This window comes from Sinohyriopsis cumingii, chromosome 7, assembly GCF_028554795.1.
Source record: "Sinohyriopsis cumingii isolate HCF-2022 chromosome 7, ASM2855479v2, whole genome shotgun sequence".
Taxonomy (NCBI): Eukaryota; Metazoa; Mollusca; class Bivalvia; order Unionida; family Unionidae; genus Sinohyriopsis; species Sinohyriopsis cumingii.
Window position 1 is genome coordinate 71,198,190 of NC_142967.1, and position 22,188 is coordinate 71,220,377.

General features: G+C 35.4%; 1 protein-coding gene across 1 annotated transcript in view; it reads left to right on the top strand.

Annotated features, from left to right (window-relative positions):
* Positions 1 to 16,772, top strand: part of LOC149795492 (uncharacterized) — a 33,393-nt gene extending 16,621 nt beyond the window's left edge. The window contains exons 2-5 of the mRNA XM_089965297.1: positions 5,029 to 6,706; positions 6,972 to 7,202; positions 8,756 to 8,986; positions 10,906 to 16,772. Of these exons, the coding sequence (XP_089821423.1) occupies positions 5,081 to 6,706; positions 6,972 to 7,202; positions 8,756 to 8,986; positions 10,906 to 11,079 (2,262 nt within the window). The 5' untranslated portion in view covers positions 5,029 to 5,080 and the 3' untranslated portion in view covers positions 11,080 to 16,772. The remainder of the gene's footprint in view (positions 1 to 5,028; positions 6,707 to 6,971; positions 7,203 to 8,755; positions 8,987 to 10,905) is intronic.
* The last annotated feature ends 5,416 nt before the right edge of the window (positions 16,773 to 22,188 follow it).

A 22,188-nucleotide genomic window follows, 5' to 3' on the forward strand; every position in this document is an offset into this window, starting at 1 on the left:
TTCACTGTCGTAAATATGTCGTTCCCTCTGTATTACAATGTGAACAGACAAACTTGGATTTAGCCTCTCTCGCCGTGTGCCGCTTGGAAGAGAAGGCCAAGAAAGATCACTTTTGAGCTGCGGTCAGTCGCATCTCTAAGGTCATTAATAGGACAGGCCATTACACTATGGCGAACGCACTAACAGCCTCCTCCTAGATTTAATATGAAGTAATATTCTATTACACTATGCATTGCTCAAACAATATCATGTAGCTAATGTGTGCTTCCTCTCTTTCGGGTTCCCGCTCGTATTTTGGGAACATACAGAGGAAATTTGAAGACAAGCAGCACTGTAGCTACCTCTACAATTGTCAATACAAAATCCGTTCACGGGCGACCTCAGTTATGGGATGACACGTTTCATAGATATGATAAAGGCTATACTCAGAAAAGAAAACCTTATAGAGGGAGAGAGAACACTCGAAGATCTTCTAACTTAGATCTCGTGGATAGACAGGGATGGGAGATATAAAACCGGTTTTCTCCTCCTCTAGGCCTCCCAACTGCAAACAATGATTTATCCGTTGTGCCCACCTCCAGCCAACCCTGTGATGGGCGTCAGGTTCCTTCTGTTCCACATATGATGAATCAATTTATTCTTTCACCATCAGTGTCATATACAATTGGTTTCATAGGGGCTCTGTATCTAATTCAGCCAGCAGCCTCTCCTTTCGTTAGCCCCCTTTGTGACGGAGATTCAGACCGACCCCATTAAGCTCGACATATGGTAGAAAAAGAAGAAAGCATTAGTAGTGAAAAGGTCGTTATATATCGTTCGAAAAGCAGCATCCCCGGACATCTTTACAGGCTGTTCTTGGTCAAGAAAGTGAGTTGTGATCCATTTTAGGTTTAAGCAATCTCAATGTAGTCAAGAAAGTCCCAAAGTTCAAAATAAAAACAGCTTGTCCGTCTGTCTATCCGGACGACCCAACCAATACCCAAGAAGCAGTACAGGTCCGACGCAGATTTCCGCATTCCCATTCATGTGCATCCCAATTCATGTAACATCAAGAAAATACACGTGCTTCGCCGTTAATGGAAAATTGTATCAGTTACATGCCCTAACATTGGGCCAAACCGCAATATTTGGGCTTTTAATGGATATTTGGACTCTGTCATCATCCTTTACCGCAATATATCCTCATCCGGGACGTCCGCGTACCTAGACGACATCCTAAAGAAATAGTTGGTAAGTACGATAATGACAACCTACTCTGCGTCATTCGACGTTTAAGGTGAATAGTAAATATTTTCCTTCCCATCATTTCATTGTTTCGGGTAGAATGGGTAATTTCTAGTCCGTTATATAAGCAAATAAAAATCTCAAGAGAAATCATGCTATTCCTGAGTTTATGGCAGAATAGATCATTTCTAGCGACGAAAATTTAGTTACAAGCACTGTAAAAACAGGTCACAGTCTGCTTAAACGCAAGCTTTTCATCTTGTGGAACCCACTTGTTTCCGGATTTCTAAATGGCCACTGGCAAGTGAACCCAAGACAAGAGAACCCTTCACATCAATCCTCAAAGCCTCCCGTCTTTGGAAGGACTGTCAGTGGTGGTCATTTACCTTCGAAAACAAGGTGGATTAAACTAAGTCACCATAACCGTAGCCCGATGGCAGCCCTATGGTAGACCTGTTTGTGACCAGGTAGACTTTAACTCCCCATTCCTGGATCTGAATGCATAGGCTTTCTTCGGTGTTTCAGTTACCTGGTGAGTAATCTGGGCCTATAACTTCCTCCCAAACGTTTTGATCCCTAATATAATCCGGAAAATGACGGGCATATATTGCAAAATCATCCTGATGGCCCCTTTCAGATGAAACAGATCATAGATCACCAATCTGTTTGACTTGACGACAGGCGTGCCCTTGTAAAATCCAATCAGCCGCTTGTGAAACAGCTGCGGTCGCTACATTTTATGTCCGGCTTGCCTTGCGCAGAACAAACTTCCAGTCTCCAGTTGTGGAGAGGATCTCATCAGCTAGATGGCCCTCCACTTTACATTATACATGGGGAAATTGCGTAGATTTTATGATTCGTGTCGGGCCAAAAGATATTTTCACTGTAAGCCTCCATTTTTCAGCAGGATAACTTATTTTCTTTGAAAGTAATAAGCTAGTCCGATAATTATTAAGGATATCACTTCATGGGTTATGACACGCTCAGACATAAAGATCTCTCAGATTTTCTAACCAGCTTTGATATATCCCGAACTCGCTTGCTAACCCTGTTCCCAAAGAAGAATCTATCGTCGGTCTTCACATGAATCAACTCTGCTAAAATCAAACCTCTGCCCACTGTACCGCTAAAGCAATACATTTGTTCCTGATAATCTTGGCTTCGGCATCAAGAGTAAGTTAGATCCGCGCTCTGTCAACGGATTCTAAAGATACTGTTTCGTCCCGACGTTTCGGTCATTTTAATGACAAAGGAGAGTTTAAATGCTAAAAGCTGGCTTCGGATTACTGGCAACAAGACAATAACTTTACAGCTGAAACTAAGAGAAAAGAAAAGATATATGACCTGGAACATGCTCTCCGAAATTATCGCAAGCGCCCGAAATCCATCCTTTCCGGTTGGGATACCAAAAGCTTTTTTGCTCCCACTAAAACCCGGAAAGAGCAGATCGTCCTGGCTAAAAGGAGTGTGCCAGTTAGCATACTATGATCTATGAGCAGATACGTCTGATGAGGACTTAGTATTATGAAGTACGAACCGTTTCAACTAGTCTTTCCGTTCAGCTTATTCTTCATCAAAATTAGAATGGAGTCAGTCGATTTTCAAGCCCATTCCCATTTTTTCTTCTTTCTTTTTGCGTGAGGTGGTCTCACATTGCACATAATTGAATCTAACTTATCCAGTAGTTACTGCATAGACAGTCACCAGACCACGCCACTCATGGCACAACTGCGTCCACGGGTAGAATACTTTAACTTTCGTAGATTTGCCCTAGAAAATTCCGCATTTGTACTTACTTACTGAGTGAGTAAGGATCAGTCCATGCACGTGTATATGCACTTTTATTCGGTTTTATCAGCTACATGTACAAGAGTTTTACTCTTAAATGTAGAAAGGTTCTTTGACGCTTCATGTGCATTTAGATGGAGGTTGGATGCTCAGCATTGCCTCCTCCTCCTACTTATTCTCTTAACGACTGGGTAATGTCTTTGGCAGAGAAAGTACATTTTATTGTAAATTATATTTCTCTGAAAACGTTTACCCGGTAACTTTTTTATAAAACCCCCAACCCTCCTTGCATTGCGAGCGTTATGCATCAGACAGTGCTCAAGATAAAATTAACAATATCCGGTATATGGGTCACCACCTAGCGGAGTTAAGAGAAGTATTATGTAAGAGTTACTTCTATTTGTCTGTACAAAGTGTAGAGAGACTTTTGTCAAGATTATGGGAGGGTTGTATTTGGGACGTAGCAGAACTAATTCCTAACGTAAATTTGACTAGGTATATATTTTCGTAGACACACTTTTCAATATACTTCACAAGCATTTTTAGTTTCTTTTACAGGATATCTGTTCGGTAACCACTGATGAAATTTGTTGTGGCTACTAAGTTTCACACTTAACATGCTTTCAGTAGTTTTCTGGTATAAATTTTCATTGAATCACTTCATATTTTGCGAAAAATAGAGAATGTATAAATGTACTGTCTGCATCAGCATTACAACATGGCAATGTCAATATAAGAACCCTTAGTCTGCAAAGAAGTTCAAACTTTATTTGTTCCAGTCGCTGGGTCGCTATACCTGTTAACTACTCTCCAGTACTCTTGAAGCTAAGATAGCACAGAGTAAAACTTTCCTGATGTATACTTCCGATATATTCCGGTGTCTCGTGTTTTTGGCTGGTGGTATTTAGCATTGAGAGAAAGTGTATCTTTCAGCACTTTTGACACGAATCTTGAACAACATAATCAGTGGCATATCTAGGATGTTTGGGCCCCTTTGCAAACCTTACCGATGGGCCTGTGCCTAATCTATAGTGTAAGAAAAATTCGTTGGGCACATATGATTGGCATACTCGTACTGTATATTAGCTACTCCCCATAACACAATACCAGTTTAAATAAAACACACAAAAAACCTCTAAACACTAGCTGAAGTGTTTTTACCAAAATTCTTCTTTTGGTAAGTGTCATTTTTATCTCACCTACTCCAAAGGTCGGTCGAATTGAATCCAAAGAGTAAACACCATCATGGATCAACTAGGATTCCTTTATTACCTACCACACCTTATAAAACAGTTCACGTCTGGCTCTGAGCTTTTAAAATTACAACAGTCAAGTAATCACCTGCCAGTTCTTTGGACGATTACTCCTCATAAATCGTGCAAATTTCATTTTATATAATAAAAAGGGAAAAGAAATGTAAAATAGAGGTAGATTACACATGGAAAGTATGTGTCCATGACATTACAGATAAAATGTAATTGCATAAAAACAGATAATAAAGGCGTAATGTAAAGAGTTTACAAACGATTCTACGTTTTGACCTTTAGGGTTACAAATCTCTTGTTGGTAATCTACCCATAGTAGATCAACACTTTCCTTAGAGGCTTAACAGTTCAAAAACAATATGATATTTTCTGGACATGTTGAATTGTGTTTCTACAACAATGTTTGCTTTTTGTTTGCATTGAAGAGTCTATTTAGGTACCTTAACATTAAATATAAAACCCGTTTTGTAATTAATACTTTATTTCCATATTGCATAGGTTCGTGAAGAAGAGAAATACATAAGTTTATAAAATGTGTGAACATTGCGAAATAATTTAAGTTTTATCAGAATCAGGTACCGTTTTTGACGTCGATATGTGTCTGTCGGTTGAATGGTTTTGTTGTCTCATTTATATATTGGTGATGTTATCTAACATATATTTTCATATGCCTCACATGCATATTGTTGATGTTGTTTAACAGTTATATTGGTCATGTTGTCTCACAAATATATTCAATTATTCATTTCAGATCTATTCACTATAAATAACACTAGTTGCAGAGGTGAAGTGGGAAACTTAATATGGATAGGGAGTCGTCTCAGGAAGACTCAGACAGCTCTAGTATTAGTACAGCCAGTTCTAAATCTAGCAGCTCTAGCACTATATATAGTAGACGTGGGACTAGGTGTATTGATCACTTCCAACTCTTCAGAAATGAACCAAAAATTATACAGTTTACTTTCATAAGAGAAGACACTAGCAAATCTACTCAAGATTTTAGACTTGAAGAACTAGGTCTTGATCCTTACATTTGTGGTTATTTAGGAAGAGGCAAGGTTGGAATCCCCAACGAAAATAGAGGTAAGGCATGTTTAACATTCTTAGAAAAATTGGAAGAGAAATGCCACGCTCAAACTTCTATTCTAGACCATGGCAACATAATCTCAATTCAGTATTCAGGTAGATGGTTGGCCGACAACGAGATGGAGTCTTGGAGATCTCAGGTGGTAGAACTATTTAAAAATATTGATGTAGTACGATCTTGGAAAATATCTTTCCCAGAGAAAATGGAAAATATTGACATCGTCAAAAGAAAATTGAATCATCATCTGAAAGAAAGAAATGTGGTTGCCTATGCGTTTGCTGACCCTGAGCATGTGACAGAAATATGTTTTGCTTACGAAGGACACCCTAATGATTTATTAGCGAATCCTGCAGATGATGCAAATCGCGATTTCTTGGAGAAACTTGTTGATGATATCAATCATCAAAGCATAATAACAAAGTCAGAGACATTTGAAGACCAACAAATGGAAGTGCTAAAGATTCGACACAAATGGTGGAAGAGTGTCTTGGCTGATGTCGAGATAAAAGATACAACAGTGCAGATAAGTGGATTAGAAGAAGATGTTGAAGAGGCATTTTTCAAAATTAGAAAAGCATTGCTATCAGCTGCAAGAGGTACATTTAAGTTAGATGAAGAGCAGGCAATATTATTTCAATCAAATACAGTAAAAAAATTTGTCAAGAAGAAAATTGGAAATCTATTGAATCAACCATGTTTAGACTGGCAGATAGATGGAAATGTGATCCGAATTTGTGGACCAAATGAAGGAACAGTTGGCAGGTTTATTGAATCTATAAAGGAGTGCATTAAATCTCGAACGTTCGACAAAGTTCCTGACAAAGTTCTTTCTTCACAAGCATGGGGAATACAGTTAAAAAACCTACAGCATTCTTTCAAGAAGAAATTGGTTATCATGTCTCTCAATGAGATGATTAAAGTCACCTTAACAAGCGACATATACCAAAAGGTTGTAAGTATGGTTAGCAGCTTTCTGAAGAGATACAACCCTTATTCCTTCACAATTCAGTCTAATCGCCACAAACTTGATTTCTTTGTGCAAAATCATCTAGCTGCTATGGAGAAGAATTTCAAGGAAGAATTTTTGGAAATAAAACGTCAGTCCGAGATTGAGATTCGGGTATATGGTACTGGACAAGCCATCGATGAGGTTCGCAGGGTGATAGACAATATTGTTATTGCGGTGTCATGGGTTGCACAACAAAGCGTAATTGATTTATTGCAGCGTGACGAAGGTAATAGACTCCTCAATCAAGTAAGCAAAGAAAGTTCGTGTTGTGTGCACACAGGTCAACGAAACATCCATCTTCGACTGATTGAAGGAAGAATTGAAGAACAATGGGTTAGTTAATTATCTATTATCAATTACAGAATAAACAAGTAATACACGGCATTTTGTTTAAATAACACAAAGAAAGCTTTGCTTTAATGTATGACTAGTTAATAAAAATAATTTTAAAATGACCTTTTAATTTACACAAAACGTTTTTGCTTCTATAATTGCATGTTTATTATTTTCCCTCCCTGGGCTAATTTCATTTTGTTCGTTTATTCTTAAAAGGCGATTCATATTGAACAGATAGGTACATTTATAAATAATTTGACAGGTTGACGTGATAGTGAACAGTGCCGCTCCTGACCTCAGATTGGACAAGGGTGAGGTGGCCAAGTGCCTCAATAGTGTAGCAGGCACATCACTTCAGCAGGATATCCTGAGGCAATATCCCACCGGTGTACTCGAGCGTAAAGTACTGAAGGGTGAACCAGGAAACCTACACTGCAAATTCGTCTTCCATGTCGTATTGCCCATGAAAATCACTGGGGAGGAGGAAATCAAAGTTAAACATATAGTTCTCTCTCTTTCTCTCTCACACTTGTATGCACATTTAAAATAATTGTTTGTCTATTAGCTTTTATTCCATTACATGCTATTTTAATGTAACATTGTTTACTAGATTTGACATTGCCCAGAACTGAGTTTAGTTCTGTTTGACCTGATTGACTTTAAAAAAAATTATTTTATTATTTTCTTGATGTAAACTAATAATATCTTCATGAAACATTATATCTAGTTGCTGACTTCGTTACAGCATCAGTTACAGTTTTGGTAAAGAACTATTTTTTATTTTTGTTTTATCTTTCTCAGAGTAAGAATCATGAAATTGAGACAAGCTCATACCTGGACTACGTGACAAGTATTATGTGCCAATTGGCAACAAACTTCTATTTTTTTCTAGTAGAATTTATTTTTACCCCTCATCCGGAGATGTTTTGCGTCTTCGGTAGTCGTATAACTGATGATTCAATAAAAGCTAGTCATTTGTGCTTTACCATCTAGCACTGTAAGTTGTATTGTGTTGACCAGTTTGGGCTGAATTGTTTTCTTCAAATTATTGAATTCAAGTTATTATTTTCTTTGGATTTACAAACGTACTCTGATAATTCTTGGACAAAGGCAATCATTGAAATTTATACTGAACGCAAAACTAGAATAATATTTTATGTGATTCAACAAGAGACTGTAGACCCATCTGCACTACGTAGGCTATTACATATGTCATCGCGTTCCATCTTGAATTTTCATCGGGATGTGAACTTTGATTCACATAGAACGTTTCCTTGATAATACTTGTGTTTTAATTCTTGAATTACAATTTGGATTTAATTCACAATATCGTAAGTTCTGTTTTCATTTTTCACTTTGTATTTTAGAGAAAAAAATTATTTTTTTAACTTTTTATAAAGCTTGTTGTATTCACTCCTTTCTGTTACTTATTTTAAAAGCGTATACTCCTAACAACAACACTCTCACACCTACTTTGGATGAATACAACTTTTGAACATGGGAATAGGCAAGACAGTCATGATTTTGGTACATTCAGATTGCAATTAGGTCCAACTCTGCAAATGGCATGATGAATGTGAGAGTATTCTTGTTTGCTTATCATCCCACGATGAAACTTTATTTCTAGGAAAAGTTATCTGGTTTCTTTTAGCCAGGTTACTTGTTTTCTGAAACCTAAATCCCACTCCTATATGCAGCTCGCTGACACAGAGAAAACCATTTTATGAAGGGGAATCAGAATAACATCCATTTTGCAAACCTCTGTTACCATATTGTATGAAATGTCCCGCCATATAACAGACTGTACGAAACCCAGAATGCAGTGACCTGGTTTGTGTCTAGCTTTTGACCCTAATGTTTCTTTTTGTCGGTTTTGGTTCCAAGCATCCTTTTCAATGGCATAAATATATTACAAGTTTTATAAAATCTCTCTGCTGGAGTCCATCTAGACTCAACATTCTGTTTCCCTTTTAAAGTTAAGCCCCTGGATATGTACTTATTTCAGTCTTAATGGTAAGATCTAAAGCTTTATGCATTTTATTGCAGGATGTGGTCGGGACATTAATGATGGAATGTCTTGAAATGGCTATTAAAGAAAAATGCGAGTCGGTAGCATTTCCAGTTTTTGGAACGGGAACCCTTAATTATCCTCCAGATGTGGTCATAAATACCATGTATGATGTCATAGTAAATTTTGCCCTGAAAAATGTGATAGAGGCCATTACAGTCAAGGAAATAATGATTATCCTGTTTCCTGGGAACGGGAAAGTCATGGCGGTATCTTTTTTTAACTTTTCATATTTATGATTGCATACATCATACGTCTCACACACAAAAAAGGAAATGTGAGAAAATGTGATGTAATGTACTTTAATTTTATACAAGTTTTTCTCCTATAAGTGGTAAAAGGTTTTCAAGAGGAGTTAATGATTAAAGTATAAATTTTGAATTGTTCCATGCTCTCAACAATGAAAGTTCTTACCCTTGTAATTCATTGTCCTCTACACTATCAATTCTAACTCTTGTAATTCAGCGCTCTCACCACTGACAATTTTTACCCTTGTAATTCAACGCCCTCACCACTGACAATTCTTACTCTTTTATTTCAACGTGCTCCCCACTGACAACTCTTACCGTTTTAATTCAACGTGCTTACCACTGACAACTCTTACTATTTATTTTTCTTCATCGTGCTCACTACTGACAACTCTTACTGTTTTAATTCAACGTGCTTACGACTGACAACTCTTGTAGTTTTATTTCAACGTGCTCACCTCTGACAACTCTTACCGTTTTATTTCAACGCCCGCACTACTGACAACGGCTACCGTTTTATTTCAACTTGCTCATTACGGACAACTCTTGTCATTTTATTTCAACGTGCTCACTACTGACAACTCTTACCGTTTTAATTCAACGTGCACACTACCGACAACTCTTATCGGTTTAATTCAGTGTGCTTACTACTGACAACCTTTACCGTTTTAATTCAAGGTGCTCACTACTGACAACTCTTATTGTTTTAATTCAGTGTGCTTACTACTGATAACTCACACCTTTGTAATTCAACAACTTGTTCCCTTGAAATTTGATGGCCTCATCAAAGGTCTTACACTTGTAACCCAACTTCCTCACCACTTAAAATGGTTAACCACGTAATTCGACATCACCACTGACAACTCTTTTTGCCTTGTGATTCAACATCATCACCACTGACAACTCATACCTTTGTAATTCAACATCCTCAATACTGGCATCTCTTATCCTTATTAGTTTACGTCCTCACTACTGGCACTTCTTACCCTTTAAACTCAGCGTGCTCACCACTGACACCTCATCACCTTTACTACTGACAACTCTCACCTAATAATTCAACTCCTCACCGCTGAATACCTCTTATGCTTGTAATCCAACATCCTCATCACTGGTAACTCTTACCTGTGTTGTTCAACTTCTCGCCAATGACAACTCCTAACGTTGTAATTCAATGTTGTCACGACTGACAACTCTTCCCTTGTATTTGAACGTGCTCACCAGTGACGATTCTCGCCCCTTGTAGTTCAATTTGCTCACCATTTATAACACTTACCCTTGTAATTCAGCACCTCCAAGACAAAACTAGTTTAATATTTGTCAAAAGATGAGCATTTAAAACAAATAATATTTTCACATTAAAATAATTGACCAGTGTAGATACATTCTGGGTTGAACCAAATCATGTTCTCTATTTCACGAATGAAGGTGCACATTATTTTTGACTAACCTTTGTTTAGCTCAGCAACAATAGATGTAACCATAATTGGTATAAGCTTGTTAAATTATTTCCTTAAATGTCTACTAATAATTCATAAATAATGTTCTCTGTCTCCAAGCAATGACCACGTTGTTAATTCCCTTTGCACATATGAAACTGTGGTTAATGAATGTTGTATATATTCAGCATTTTGCCATGGCTTTAAGGGCCCTACCAGACCCTAACTGAAACATAAAATGAAAACTATATATAGAAAGAACATAATCTATTAATTTCTCTGATGTTGTAAAATATTAATGTTTTCTTATTTAGAAACAAATACAAAGTAGGCCGCTGGCTTGCAGATTTAATGTTAAAGAATTGTTTCTTTGAAATTGGCGGGGGGTATTAAATCTTAACAAGGATTCGCGTTCTGTTAAAAGAAAATATTTTATTCTTACAGGCTTACCATGCTATACAGCAGGAAAGAATCAACCGCGTGAATGACTGCACAGCAAGCACCCAGAAGCTTTTAACAGAACCAGGTTGTCTTTTGGAGTTCTATACTGTATTTACGTCGGACTGTAAGCAAAATATTGAGAAGGCAGTTGCACAGTTAGAAGAATGTCTTCTTTAATTGGCATCACCAGAGTTATTTGCCATATATGCCATTTTGTAACTTAAGAATGTTTTGTACTTGTCAGAATCATTTTTCCCATGTATGCCACTGTACACCAGAACAACGTTTTGTACTTGTCAAAATCATTTCCCCCATGTATGGCATTGTACACCAGAACATTGTTTTGTTCTTGTCAAAATCATTTCCCGCATGTATGGCATTGTACAACAGAACAATGTTTTGTACTTGTCAGAATCATTTTCCCATTCATGCCATTGTACAGCAGAACAATGTTTTGTACATGGCTGTTAATTCTCATATGTATCATATAGCAACTTAAGAATGTTTCTCTAAAGAACTTCTATTGCAAATAAGCCTTTGTTTGCAACATGTAACACTCAAACTGCATTAGAAGTTAAACCTTTGTGTGCAATTTTATAACAATAAAATGTAATCTTAAAGCTTATAGAGATGATTGGAACATAGAATTGATTTGACATTCTGATAATAAACACGACTAAGGTAGGGATGATAGGGACAGTATACTGTATAGTAGATCTTATTTTCCGATGAAAGTTCGAAAATGGTAGCCATCATATCAATTTACAATTTTTATTAAAGTACTTATATAGTCAAGAAATAATGGTTTTCTTACTATCTCTCTGTAACCATAGCTTATAGATGATGGGTAGTTTTGGAATGCCATAGTAGACTTTCCGCATCTAAAAATACTTTTCATGAAAAATTTCATTTTTCTACAGAAACCTTTCATTTTTCCTGTTCACATTCATTTGATGGTGATATTTATTCATTATTTGCGCATAACGTGCCATTCATTAAATTCATAGTTTTTCATTCGCTGGTGTTAACTTTACGTTTAGCATTCCTTCCTTATCGTTGCTTGCTACCTAATTTAATGCTCGTTCTTTGTCAGCAACGTTTTCTTTCTTGGTCGTAGGTTAACATTTGTGGTTCATATATTAGATAACATTTTAACTACAGTTTTGATACAGTCATCAACTGTGCATATTTTCTTTTGTCTGTAAGAACGTGTCAGATGGGACTGTGAATGTTTAATCCATAATTAATAATTTTCTGATGCATGATGCAAGTCTTTAAGACGTGCTCCTTTGATCTCTATTAAATTTCATTCATAGCTTCTAACGCCTGTTTGTTATGAATGATTTCGGAGCCGCATAAGATGTCCCAAAAGTAACAGGCACCACACTAAGAAATATGTCATTGATGAATAAATCGATAATTGACTAATATAACGTTAATGGTTCCAAATTGTTTACTAGTGCAGAAAAAAATGAAGTGCTACACACACGGGAATATAAAGCTCAAAATTAAACTTGCCAAGTTTCATACGACGAAAATACAATATTGAACCAAACAAAGTAATTTAATCCAGGACGTATAATACCCAACGAAAGAATACAAACTTAAGTGCAGCAAATAAAAAGTAACCCGGAACAAAAGGAAACATTAGCAGCGATAAATATAAAATTAACATTAACAACAAAAATTACTTTAGACGAATGGGAAGTTACCCACTCTGAATAATTAGCCATCACCAAGGAAAAAGGTGCTAAAAAGTACAAATGAAATGTTTACATACACAAATGTAAATTAACGTAGGTTGGTAAAATGAGCAGAAATGTCCAATTCAGTAGTAAATCGGTATATTTGCTTAAACTGTTAGTTCCATTTGTTCTAATTTGATTCCTTGTTTTTTGTATGATAGTTGTTGCACAAGCTTTCCACGAAATGTTGGTCTTCAGCGACCATAATGTTTCCCTTGTCAGCATTCAGCCTTTCGCTTGGCAGTGTTTGAACCTCTTCTGTCTGTATTATTGTTTCTCACGCAATTCAAACATAATAATATGGCATCCTTAAGAAAACATCCTTTGATGATTGGATATTATATGCTGCCATTCTTTGTTCATCAAATTTCTAAAATTGCTGCACTAACAATGCATATGGAAGGACGGTCTTAACTCCATTTAGTCATTTACTTATGTCAAATTTGCCTACAAATGCCATTTTCATTGAACATAGATAATATATTGTGGTTTGTATAGTCATATGTCATCAACATTTGCAGATTTAACAATTTTTGTATACATCTTTGTACTTAAATTTACAAACGTGATCATTGACTGCACAGTCTTTGTAACCTGAAAGGAAATTTGAAAGTAGGGTCCCAGATATAGATTCAGCAATAAATATTTTGATTCTCAGGGGACTCATGAGTTTCCTGAATGTTTGAGCATCTATATTCTTGTTATGTGCAGCTTTGTCTGTATGTTTGTGTTGATATTTGTATTATTAACGTAGCTTTAACAATTGTAGTCATATGCCTACGATGTCTATAGCGTGGCAGTTTATAGTAATATCTAGCACTGGGGAGTCATGCAGCAGACATGGTAAATCTTGTCTCATCTAGTCACATTATGATAACACCAGTAACCAGTTTTATGTATGGCTAGGCCGGGATTTGAAAGTGCGACCTTTTGCATTCGCGGCGGAAGCCCTTACCACTTAGGCTATTCATTTTAATGTGACGTAACAAATGGCTAAGAATTCAATCCTGTTATGTATTAACGTAACGACCACGTGCTGTTTCATTTTACTTTCTATCCTTTGGAAAGTGAGGGACTCCAGACCACATACTAGAAGTAGGTTGGGTAGTCATGAGTTCCGTGAATGTTGAAGCATCTCTGTTCATTTTATGTGCAGTTGTGTGTGTATGTGTGATATTTGCATTTTTAACTTAGTTTTAACAATTGTAGTCATATCGCGATGATGTCTACATCATGGCGGTATATAGCGATGTCTAGCAATGGGAGCATTATGCAGCAAACATGTAGCATAGCGTCCCACCCAGTGACATTATCCTGACACCAGGCCGACCAATAATAACACTAACTTATTAATGCAGAGCTCTAAGCAAGGTAGCTGCTAGTACCATTTTTATACGTTTTTTATATGACTCAGCAGAGTCTTGAACCCGCGACCTCCCGCATCCGCGGCGGAAGCTCTAACCACCTAGGCCAGCCACCGTGGCAGTCTGTATTTGCACAGCACTACATAGTGTAACCTGACTTTTATGGGTCTTTATTGTTACCTTGTATAAATTATATTTATATTTAGGAATTCATTTTGTATTGATGGCAAGAACATCATTTCTGATATTAATAATTGCTTAGGATTGGAGTACAAAATGTTTTAAGTATGCATGATTCTACACCATGATGTAGTATTGTATTATTTTCACGTGACACTGAAGAGTATAATTATTTGACATGAGTGTCTTTCGTCGTTGACTCCATGGAAACAATATGTCACATGTTTTTTCTCTGTTATGGACGTTTGGCAAGCCAGGTCTAGTGTTGACTTTGTCCAAATTATTCAGTAGCCAACTATCAGAGGACGATGATACAGAACAACCTTAAATTCCTGTATTAAAATACGTTTGAGATCCACTATACTTCTAGCTTCTTCCACAATAAGAATATCTTATAAACGAAACCTTTAGAAAAAAGTGTTCCATTCCCATTGTTATATGGAAAACGGAGTTTTTATTTGTATGCCAGAGATGACCAAAATTCAGATGTATATTTTCTTCCTTGGGTAGCACAACCTATTTTGGGGGGGGGGGATGGGGGTGGTTAGGTTGATGAAATAGTTAAACTGTTTGTGGCCCAAGAGACCGGACTTCAGCAACGTCTCTTGTCATAAATGTTGACCAAAGAAATGTCTCTTGGAATTTATGAGTGATAGACTTGTTAACTTTACGACAATATGATGGTAGAAATTACTTTTCTTTGCGAAAAACCGTCTGGACTACAAAAGTATCAGGTACAACATTTATGTATCCCACATTATAACTGAGGCTTGGCATTTATAATTTTAATGTTAGAGAGGGAGCATGGGCTACAAAAATACATAAAAATAAAATGAATAACATCAAGATCATCAGGCTTGATACATACCGGTATATTGATTGCATTTATTTTCATATCTTGTGATGTTTTGTTTTAATTAAAAATGATGTAATAATTACTACAAATATTCTATAATTTAGTATCAACCATAAGTTAAACAAATTAACTGTTATCATTGGATAGTTGTACTAACTGTTTATCTGGAATGAGTATTGTCCACTAGCTCTGAATTCTTTGAACAGTGTTTTTATTTGTTGTATATTTTATGGTAACCAAGAATAAGGAATACATAGCCAACGTTTTGAATCGGGAACAAGAAATAAGTAAATAACTTGACTTCACTGTTGTGCATTACAGTACGGGCTGTTAGTAGTGTTATTAAGCAGTACCATTCATTTAAATTCATAATTCAGAGAAAGTAGTTACATTGTTTAAATGACCACTAGCATTTCCTTTTTAAAAAAAATCACCCAATACGGCTCACATAACAGGGAATGATTTCCATACATCACATTTTAGGAAAAACATATGTCAGTGGAGTCCATAATGTTGTCCGATGTCTTCTATACAGATAAATGAGTATACACAGGAATAAAATAGCCTATTAGTATTCTGTATATAGATTTAATTTGTTGAATATACAAAACTTCGTTTTGGTATAATAGTATACAACATATCATCATATTGGCAAAAGAAAAAATAAACCTATGATTGTAAACGCTTGCAGTAAATTACTCTCGTGCTCTTATACAACTTCATGCTGTGTCATGGTCTTGCAACTGAGTGAAATGAAAGGGAGATAATGCTAAGGTAAAATGTTATTCTTTCCAGATGTTTTTACTGTTACATAATTCCAAAAGAATCTTTACATATAACGTTTTTTAAGATATATCACTGATATATGTGTAATGCATATTTTGATAGTATTTTGCATATTGTCACATAATAATTATAAATATTTTAACCAACCCTATATAACAAGCATTTAGATGCAGAAAGCTAAGACTTATTAGTTCAGGTAGCACTAACCAGTTGTATTATTAGTAAGGGGGTACATTTTCCATGTTACATGTATGCATATATTATTCCGCAGTGTCTTCATTAGTATCAGCAAAAGTGTCATGAATGCATGCCCATGTACGTTAGACCTCTGGAACTTCAGTTTTAGACAGCAATTACGTTTGGCTGCATTTGTTATTAAGTCAAATTTCACACTTCTTATGTGCAATGTTCCAGCTTGAACTAACTCTGTGTCTTTGTGGTATTAAAAAACAAGTAATTTTTTTCAGTATTTATTTTATTGCTCCACTGCTTTGTTGATTTGGTTATTTTTTTTCGGTTTTCCTGGGTAAGTCCTTTGCCTTTACTGTACTAAGTTCCGCAATTTCTTTAGTAATGATCTGTAATGGTGTTAAAAAAGTTGACTCTTGCTATTTTTACTTGCAGTTAGAGGGTGAGTGAGCGAACATAAATTGGTCAAATGACCGGAAAAAATTGTTGTCATTTAAAACTAATTTGTTTGCAATGTTTCTCCATCCTTTACGGGAATAAAACTATATTAATTACCATGTTGACGATTGCATTGTAGTGTATCGCCATGGATAGATTTAAATAGGGTGCATGATACTTGGCACTGTTTCGTCTTACATCGAAACAAAAGAAGGAACATTTTCTTTAATTAAGTTGTCTTCGTGTGTGCTCTTACAATAATTGTAACTGTAATCTTACATCGTAACACCAGAAATAAACTATTCATACATTTATTTGCCTTCTTTTATGCTTTGATAATATATGAAACAATGGTTTATATTGCGTTCTGTTATTTGTTTCTTAAGATTTCTTATTATTGTATTTGTAATTATGAGAATTGAACTTGTAAAGTCAGGAAAGATTGTAAATTTAGTACACACTTTTATAAACGACCATGCCTTTGCTATGAATCTTCCTGCAGTCGATTAAATTAGTGAAATTCTTACTGAGCTTGTTTATCATTGCTAATTATAACTGAATTACCTACATTAGTTGCACAAATCTACAAAATCATTAAGACATCAAGGAAACCATTTCGTGTCTTGCATAAAATGTGACGGCAGCGCATGACTGAAATAAATTTGCTTTGTCATGTAGTTGTTTGAATTGTGTAACTCCATGATATTGTGTAACTCCATGATATGCGTAACTCCATGATATGCGTAACTCCATGATATTGTGTAACTCCATGATATGCGTAACTCCATGATATTGTGTAACTCCATGATATTGTGTAACTCCATGATATGTGTAAGCAGCAATATAGAATACCTTGCACTATACGGTTATATTTCTGTTCACCCTATGACACTTGAGTAAAACTGCCCAGATATTATTTGAACAGTTTGCACTTGGTAACGTTTTACATACCAAGCACGTGCTCTTTGTAAGAATTTACTCTGTGTAATTTGTCTAGCTCTATAACAATGTACTGATTTACACGTCTTCTGACGTGGTACACGACTTGCTTGTATGTATTTTGCCTGAAGTCATGGGATATTTTGGTTATACATACATTACAACCATCTGTTTTCAATGTCCGGCAAACATAAACATTCCTGCAGCATTGATTGAAGTCTTCGTCCAATATTTGCAGAATAGCTGCACATTGTTTGGCTCAAAACTTTGTTGCAAAAATGATTTTCATATTCAGTTATCAAGGAAAGGAATCTTAACATCAACCAAAAATGCGAATAAAGAGTGGATGGCACAGTTGTCGATTCAGGAAACTGACAACCACAGAAAACCAATAGCTATGAAATAAAATTATTTGATATTGACCTTAGCGTCCACCATTGATGTGTCGGGGCAAAACATTTCCAACTTTGACAGCAATAGTGCGCTCGTATTATATCGTCTTTTCTGAAACAAGATAAAGGAAATCAACCATGCCAAGAGGCTCTTTATATTGCAAGGATCCTTGTGTCAGTTGGCATGATTAATCTTAAAATTTGATAATCTTGCTCTGTCTCTCAGACACAAACACACATGCGCTCTATTCAGTATGTGCATGACTATGGTAATATGAGTTTTTGAATTCCACACTTAGTAGCTATCAATCGAACACAACTGTCTAACTATATAGATGAACTTTTGCAGAGAGACAAATAGAGCGATATGTGTTTATCTTAAACTTCATACAGACAAAGGTCGCACTAGAATATAAGTTGCCATTGTAAGATAAAATCATTCGGAGAAATATTTTAGCCGATAAAAATCACAAGAAGTGTTTTGCTCTCATTTTAGTCTTCTATTTATGGTACTATAACTTTAAAAATATCAATCAAGCGTACGACTTCTTAAATGTGGCAATCATTTTCCTGCTTGGGACTCGACTTAGATTCCAAATTCGAGGTTAGTGGGTTCCACGCACAGGTCAGTCGTGGCCCGACTACCTGGAAAAGGGAACTTACCTGTCATTTCTTTGACATTATATAGCCATAAATGAGTTAAAAGTACCATTAAAACCAGCTTAGTACATTCATAACACAGAGATCATGTTCAGTGAGCTTAATTTAAACCTCAAAATAAAGAAAATAAAATGTTGGGTGATGTATTTCACAGCCACGTAAAAAAAATATAAATTAATGTTCCTCTCCCACAGTTCGTAATAGAACTTATTTAAACGTTTCTTGCACTCCGTTTCAACTTAAGATTAGAGAAAATGAAAGTAATATTTAGTTGTAAGAAACGTTAAATTTGAATTATGCAATCCAGTCAAATTTTATCTAAAACGAAGGGGAAAAAGCATAAGAAAGTTTTTATGTTTATTTTATTTAAAATAAAAATGATGAAAGTTTGTTCTCAACATATTTGATTCAAAACACCTTTATAATATCTAATGCCTGAACGTTATTGTTCTACTTCTGAAAATGTTATTTACCACAATTGTGGTGGTATCAAAACTAATATCCAGAGACTGAACCAAGAAAAGGAAAACCTGACATGAGGTCCAGTTGACGTTATCATAGTCCATCTCACAAAGGTAGAGGCATAAGTCTCAATATGGTGGTTAGTTCATTGATAAAATAAATTATATTCATCTGTGTTTGGCAGGAAAATTCCATCGAAGTGTTACATGTGTGATTCAGGGACTCAGTCAAGCATCATATCTGACATAGTTTTTATACTGAGGGTGGCGTTTTCCTATCCAAAACTAATGCATAATAAATTATTAATTTTCTCACAGTCATGAAAGAAAATGAGAACCGAGCCAAAATGGCATATTGTGAATAAAAAAGCGAAACACTTGTAACAAATATTTTTTTTCTCTTCTACAAAGGGTGACATGGCAGGTTTACAATAATAAGTTTAAATGACATTTAAATACAATCTCAATACATGGTCGAGATAGTCGAAGTATTTACGATACAGGGAGTGTAAAGTGTGAAATTGGGATAGCTCTTGTAATGACACAAATTATGTAAATAATAATGTGACGATGAATTATAAAAGCAAAACAATTGCAAGTTGTTTTTTGTATTAAGTCAAAACAGGATTTAAGACTATCTACATATAACCTGATCAATCAATTAAAAAATTAAGTTTGCAATATAATATGTGTGAGTGTATGTATATGTGATTGTGTGTCATGATGAGTCCATAATAGCACTATCAGTGATGCAAGCATTATGTATAGGTTCACACCAACGGACACGGTTTTTCTTGTCAAATGGTTTCTTAAAAATACCCGTTCAAACCAGCTATGAAAGCTTTCGTGCAGAGGTATTATAAAGCGCAAACAATTCTATAGGATATGTCAGTTTTCTTTTCAGATGATTTTAAGAGGAGAGATATTAATTTCTAAACAAAGCAAACTAGAAACAAACAACCTTGTTGAAATCCTTTATTGTTTCAGACAAAGGAATCGAATACAAATATCAAATAATAACTGTACATATGCTTCTAATGGAAAATGCCAATAATTACTAGCCAACCACAACTTCTTGTCTCAAAAGAGAGAATTCACATGGAAAATATTTTTAACAGTGTCCTTTGCAAACGGTACGATTAGACTACAAGGATACCTCTCATATTATGATTTGGTTGAAAGGCTTTGAATGGTATAACAATAAATTAGAATATATATTGCTCCTTTTGAAATGTATCATTAGCTTATTAGATATTACTCGAATTAGTCTCTAATTGAAAGACGTGTTCAGAGCAAGATGCATTTTATTGCTCGTGGAATTTATATTTTGTGTTACGTTTCTATAACAAAGGTATGAATCGCAACTGTTATCGAGGATAAGTACAGCTAGAGACTAATTCATTTCAAATTCTCATTTTATATTAAATACATGTTAAATTGGAAAGGGGTATAAAATCATATACATTTTGACCTTGAAGAATAGGAGTTAATTCTAATGTTACAATATACACACGAATTCAATAGTAGGTTTCTAGCGATTGTCAAAATGATTTGAATTTGTTATAGCTATAGCCTTATATATGTTTTTCATACTGTATTCCCAGAGGCAACATTTGTTTACCAAACGACATAATTAAACAAGCTTAGGATAAAACATATCTAACATAAATTATGCTGAAAAATATTTAATAACTTCTTCCTACAGAAAGCAGGTAATGCCATAATGTGGCCTCTCAGATAATAAGAACTGGTTATAAATAGCCACCAACCAGAGCCATTGTGTGTACACCATCAACCTTTTCCGTTGTTGCCGCTTAAGAGTGCCTCGGTGTTCCTAGTCAGTCCTACCAGCACCAAATGTACTGTTTTCTTAAGTAGACACTATATAATTGGTCTAAATATTATAACTAGCTTGTCATTTACTCCCTCCAAGGAAAGGAAGATGGGAAAAATACAGGATATATTATTAGTTCTGCAGTTTGTTTTAGCAGAGTTCAACTGGAAGCAAGGTCGAAAGAAATACTCATTATGGGTCCAATATCTTGTGCACCGTGTCAAAATATCATGTAACAAATTAGTTACCCCAGAGACATCTTTTCTTTCAACTTTTTCTAAGGCTCCCACCATAAAATCCTATTGCTAGACATATCGCCTATATACTACTTAAAGAGTCTACATCATTTTCCATGTACCCGGCAGGATTTCATGCATGCAGCTTAAACGGCATATACCATATCTCATCCTCCTAATATTGGCCAATCAGTAGCTGAAAATTTTATTTAAGGGGTGATAAAAATGAAACCATTAGAACTCCTATCTTTATAAAAAAATATCTTTTACTGGCCATTCATTACGCTGGCTAGCATTATTTGATTCGCTTATCAGTCAAAATGATACAGTGCTATAATCTAGTTTCACATAAATGGCATCCGCCATTTTGTATTCCTGCGTCTAGGTACGTTCATTGTATACCACTTGAAGATGTTACCTCGTAGTCTTCCGTGCGCCTCGGCAGGGTTTCTGCAACCGGGCTAAAAGCTACATGTATTCGGTCTATGCATTAGCTATTGACCAATTGACGCCAAAAATATTTAAGGATAATAACGAATATTACCACTCACCTTTCTGTTTTATTGTATCTGGCCCTCGATTCACAAATGTAATGTTTCAATAGATTAGACAGCTAATCAGACCAGGTACCTCCGTCGTGGAGTGCAAGACAATTCTCTGAACCGTGATTATACTGTTGGTTATGCCCCCAGTTCTTTTAGGAAATTATCGAGATCACTGTTCCGCTCGTTTCCCATACCCATTCATCATCTACAAGAGAGTCTGAGGCGCCGAGCCAGTAGTCGTTTTCATTATATTTATTACACAAGATATGTAAAATTCTCATATATATGAGGTGTCGTTTCCAATACATTGTTATGTGATTGAAAATGATTTTTTATGCATTCTGTAATACTTAACTTTAATGCGAGCAAACCAGATCGTTTGTTACATTCAACAAATTATTGGAACCATGTTCTAAAATCGATTAATACTAATTGAATAAAGGTTATATATATATATATATATATATATATATATATATATATATATATATATATATATATATATATATATATATATATATATATATATATATATATATATATATATATATATATTTATATATAAAGAAAGAAAACATTTAGTGAGGCTATGATGACGGTGTTAAAATGGAGTTAGAATGTAGACTATAGTGCGTAACCATGTTGTTCATACCTTTCTCTA